Genomic DNA, 5,301 nt, shown 5'->3' with positions numbered 1-5,301 from the left:
CTCGTTCTCGGTTTGTGGCTCTCGAACTTCTTCAAGTTCAAATTTTCTCCCACTCTGTCTCTTAGAAATAAATTCCTTTTCTAGGAAGACAGCATCACGAGCCACAAACACTTTGTTCTCGTGTTTATTGTAGAAGTAATAGCCACGTGTTTCCCTTGGATATCCTACAAAAAGACATTTGCCAGATCTGGGTGCAAGCTTATTGTCAGACTTGATCTTAACGTACGCTTCGCAACCCCAAATACGCATGAATGACAAATGAGGGACTCTCCCTGTCCATATCTCATATGGAGTCTTATCGGCTGCTTTAGTCGGGCTTCGATTTAGTGAAAATATCACAGACAAAGAGGGCAAAACCCCAAAATGAACTAGGAAGCTCAGTTAGACTCATCATTGACCGAACCATATCAAGTAAAGTTCGGTTTCTCCTTTCGGCCACACCATTTAATTGCGGTGTGCCAGGAGGAGTCCATTGTGATACTATACCACAATCTTTTAGGTGTGAATCAAATTCAATATTTAGATACTCACCACCACGGTCGGACCGTAGAGTCTTTATCTTTTTATCCAATTGGTTCTCTACTTCCTTTTGAAACTCTTTGAACTTGTCAAAGGCTTCACTTTTGTTCTTCATTAAGTAGACATACCCATATCTACTTAAGTCATCAGTAAAAGTAATGAAGTAGAGAAAACCTCCTCTAGCGGTGATGGTTAATGGTCCACACACATCCGTGTGTATGAGAGCCAAAACCTCACTAGCTCGTGTCCCTTTTCCCGCAAAAGTAGCCATCTACTTTTACCATGCACGAGTCATCTTGCCCAAAAGGCAAGACTCGCATGTACCATAAGATTTGAAACCAAATGGTTTGAGCACTTTTGATGAAGCAAGTCTCTTAATGCGTCTTTCGTTTATGTGGCCTAAACGACAATGCCAAAGGTAGGATTCGTTTGGATCACCCTTTTGAGCTTTTTAGTTTCCATATGATAAACGTCATTAACATCATTTAAAACATAAATGCCTCCAATTGAAATGGCCTTGCCATAAACCACATCATTTAAAGAAAAAGTACAACACTTGTCCTTAATCATAAAACAAAAGCCTTCCGCGTCTAACGCGGAAATGGAGATGATGTTCTTAGTTAAAGTTGGTACAAAATAACACTTATTTAAATACAACTCTAAACCACTAGCTAAAGTGAGCACATAGGTCCCTACGGCAACGGCGGCTACTCTAGCTCCATTGCCCATGCGGAGATCCACATCACCTTTTGCTAGTGCTTGCACGTCCCTTATACCCTGCAAATGGTTACAAAGGTGAGAGCCACATCCGGTATCAAGTACCCAAGTGGAAGTACAAGCATAATTAACGTCTATCACATAGAGAGAGGAAATCATACCAATAGGCGTCACACGCCCTTCCTTGAGATCCTCCAAGTATTTGGGACAACTCCTCCTATAATGCCCCTTCCCATTACAATGGAAACATTCGGCCTCGGAGAGCTTGACACTTTTTGCCTTGGGATTGCCATTCACAACGGCCTTCCCCTTTCCCTTGTCAATTTTCTTTGACGATTTCTTGAATTGGGACTTTTCTTTCCCTTTTCCTTTCTTGACTCCAAGAGACATGTTCTTTAACTTCATGGTTAAAACATCTCCCTTTTCACTCCCACTAGCCTCCATATCCCTCTCCGCTTGGGTGAGGAGTGCATGAATTTCATGGTAACTCTTATCCATATCATTCATGTTGTAGTTTACCCTAAAGTGGGCAAACTTGGTGGGGAGTGAGTGAAGGATACGATCCACCACAAGAGTTTTAGGAATCTTACACCCTAGACGCTCTAGGATGTCAACATATTCGACCATTTTAAGGACATGGGGACCAACCTTTTGGCCCCTCTCAAGCTTAGCTTCAAAGAAGCGTGCCGCCGCATCGTATTGACGGACTTTAGGTGTTTGTGAAAACATAGTGATCATACGAGTGAATATCTCGTAAGCATTTAAAGAAATGCATGATAGCTTGAGGTTTGGCGATATTGACCATATCAACACATTCTTGATATCATTCAACATCCTCACATAGTCATCATGGGCGGTCCGCACCGCCGATGAAGCTCTTGCACCGGGCTCGATAGGAGGAGCATCGGTCAAGTAAGTGAGCACATTGTCGGACAACGCGGCACTTTTGATGTTGGATTCCCATTCAAGAAAGTTACTACCGTCATCTTTTAAAATACATTTGTCCATTACGGACCTTAGCCATGAATCTTTGCCTAGTGAAGTAGTCGATGGAGTTGATGAAGTTGCCATTGCGAATTAAAATGCTACAACAAAAAGGAAAATTAACATTCATTGTTTTAAAAAAAAAATTACTTGTAAAAACATGTTTAGCAAGTTTTAGCATTTATATAATGACCTCCCACTAAATTATATAAATGATTCCAAGACCCAAATATTAAACAAAAAATGAGCATCGCTTGGGCGAAACATCCCATAATTGCGTAAATTCGGTAAGTCACGTTGACTAATTCTACCTCTAGAACTCTTGGTCGACAAATTTCCTCAAATTTATCTACTAGCCCCGGAACACAAGACCGTCTTATATCCCGTTGAGTCCAACCAATTTTGGCGTGTGATAACCGCTTACCACCCTACTTACCCAAGGTAAAAAGAGAACACCCCGCTTGGGCGAGCGTGGCTCTAATGAACAAGAGATTCATAGGTGTTACTAATTGGTAAGGCTAATCTCAATTTTAGTTATGTGAGAGATCTTGTCAATTTAGTCATAAATTCCTTATAAGTGAATTAATTTGGTGAATATAAATGACGTGAATTGACAATCGCGAAAAAGAATATGCATGTGAATGGCGATTTTGGCATGCGCGAAAATAAAACAAGCAAACATGTAAGCATATGATTAAATCCTAGTATGGCCTCCTAGTTAATAAACAACTAGTCTATTACACTTCGGAAACCAACTCCTTGGTCCCTTGCCTCTTCATTCCTTAAGTGGCTCTTCCTTGTGGGATTTGGAACACCTTCCAAAAAAAAGACTCCGTCTCGTTGTAATCCGTCTTTTGGAAACGCCGGTAAAATAACTATTACAAATTAATTACATAGCTATTCCTATTATACATTAATTAATAAAATGAATAAAACTATTAATTAATTACAAACCGACGATACGAGATCGTATTTAATTACAAACAAATCGATATTCCCATTCATTTCGGGTAATAACGATTAAAAATTAACTAGGCCATACTAGGTACAAAAGATAAATACTTTAAATAAATGACAATCATTCATTCAACTTAAATAAATATGCTTAAAATGCTGTAAATATGATGCCAAAATCGCCCTACCTATCATTCATTGGTATCCATCTCGGTTTTGTGGATTTAATCGATTTTTAACATGTAAAAATCAATAATTAACTCTTAAATCTCATTTAAGTCCAAACTAATAGTCCAAACTGTTTTGAACCTCAAAATTAGTCCTCACTAATTTTATGACAAATTATTAGTTTGGTTTGGTGATAATTTGCTAATTAAATCGGAAAAATCATAATATTTAAGTAAAAATCCAAAATAATTGAAAAATTACCCAAACAATTGAAACAAAAATTTTTAGTATTCTGGAACACTCCCAAGAACACAAAAAAGTCATAAAAAATGCCCAAAAATTTCGGATAAATTTTGTGAAGAAAAAGATCGATATTTATCGGTTTTTAACCACTAAAACCAATAAATCATCAAAACAAAGTGAAAACACACATGCAAAATCACTTTTGACATTTAAATAATATTATTAAATGTACATAAATTTATCATGGGCAGAATCAAAAATTTCGAAATTATGATTAATTAATTTGACTTTTATCGACTTTTTACTCAAAAAATCAATAAACATGCAAAAAATTCGAACCAACCTTCAACCTTTTGCATACAATCAGTAGAAAACATGCATGAAATACCATAAAAAGGCCATGCACCGAATCAACATTTAACTAATTTTAGTCAATTTTTCACTAAAATGCGACATTTTGACTCGGTTTTCTACCAAAAATCATTAAAATTAGCAAAATTACTTGACAAATCACCAAAAAATTCCACAAACCTTTTGAGATCAGTAGGTATGCATGTCCCAAAAATTTCGTGCCAAAACCTCTTCTAACACAATTTTTGAGTTTTTACTAATTATCTCATAATTCATAAAAATGCTTAAAATCAACATGCAAATTACAAGCCTATGCTCTGATACCACTTAAAAGATCATAGATCCATATTAGACTCTCTAATAAAATAAATTTATCTCATAAATAGTTATTTATGTGATCTATGTAACATGCATGCTAATATGAAAGCATAAAAACAAAGTATAAGGAAAAACAATTTCCTTACATTGATTATAAGGTAAAATGGGCACAAATTAGTTCTCCTTACTAATTTGTTCTTGAGCTAAATATATGTGGATGATCCTCCTTGTATAACCTTCAACTAGAAAGTCTCCTCCAAGTAGCACCCAAGAACAACCCAAATAATACTAACAAGTATGAACTAGTAACTTATTAATATGAACCCTTGAAAATAATACTAGTAATTAATATTACTAACTTTTCTTAGTAATAATGTATACTAGAGAATTATTGTAGAGAGATGGAAGAAGTTTTTTTGTTCACATGCAAAGTATAATGAATTATGTAAGAGAGGTAGTGTGAGCAAGTGAACAAATATATGGAGTGTGTAAGGGGGAAAGGAAGTGGCGGGTGGAAGGAGTCTTTAGTGGACAATTTTTGTTTTATATTTTTATCTTACATCACATGCAAAATGTAGTATAAGACATATATTATGGTAGTATACAAAATAAGGTAAAAATGATTATGTAAGTAATCATCCATTACACTTATTTTACACGGTCCACATGACCATATACGGGTCCATGTTGGTTTTTATATTTGTCGCACAAATCCGTGTAATTTCTCATTTTAAACATCGTATCATGTTTAAATGCTTCCATAATAAATTCGTCCAATTCACTCCGTAAATATACGTGTACCACTACACATATTATTTACGTACTAATATTAATCACATTAATCAATTAGTACAATTTTAGTAAATTAACAGTTAATTAACTAAAACCCGTTTCCTAAAACTTATTATTTAATTATCGCATAATTAAATAATAACTGCCGCTCCTCGAGTTCGCAACTCGAAATCTCTCTAATAATAATCGACTAACCTCTTAGTTGATAAATCAAGGGACTAAATGAATTGTATCTCATACAATTAATTAGTTATC

At 35.5% G+C, this 5,301-nt stretch overlaps 1 protein-coding gene across 1 annotated transcript; it reads right to left on the bottom strand.

The window, feature by feature from the left end:
• Positions 1-1,020: 1,020 nt before the first annotated feature.
• On the bottom strand, positions 1,021-2,338 carry LOC141598267 (uncharacterized). Its single transcript, XM_074418094.1, has 2 exons — positions 1,398-2,338; positions 1,021-1,296 (listed from the first exon to the last, which is right to left on the bottom strand). The coding sequence occupies exons 1-2, from the start codon at positions 2,305-2,307 to the stop codon at positions 1,262-1,264; spliced, it is 945 nt and encodes a 314-aa protein (XP_074274195.1). The 5' UTR covers positions 2,308-2,338; the 3' UTR covers positions 1,021-1,261.
• Between the last annotated feature and the right edge of the window lie 2,963 nt (positions 2,339-5,301).

Source organism: Silene latifolia, chromosome 9 (genome assembly GCF_048544455.1).
Source record: "Silene latifolia isolate original U9 population chromosome 9, ASM4854445v1, whole genome shotgun sequence".
Classification (NCBI taxonomy): Eukaryota; Viridiplantae; Streptophyta; class Magnoliopsida; order Caryophyllales; family Caryophyllaceae; genus Silene; species Silene latifolia.
Note: the sequence above shows the minus strand (reverse complement) of the source record. Positions and strands in the feature narration are given on the sequence as shown.

Coding starts and splice junctions, on each gene's coding strand:
- LOC141598267 (XM_074418094.1), bottom strand. CDS start 2,307: ATGGCAACTTCATCAACTCCATCGACTACTTCACTAGGCAAAGATTCA. Junction 1,297..1,397: donor AGGGCGTGTGACGCCTATTG/GTATGATTTCCT, acceptor AACCATTTGCAG/GGTATAAGGGACGTGCAAGC.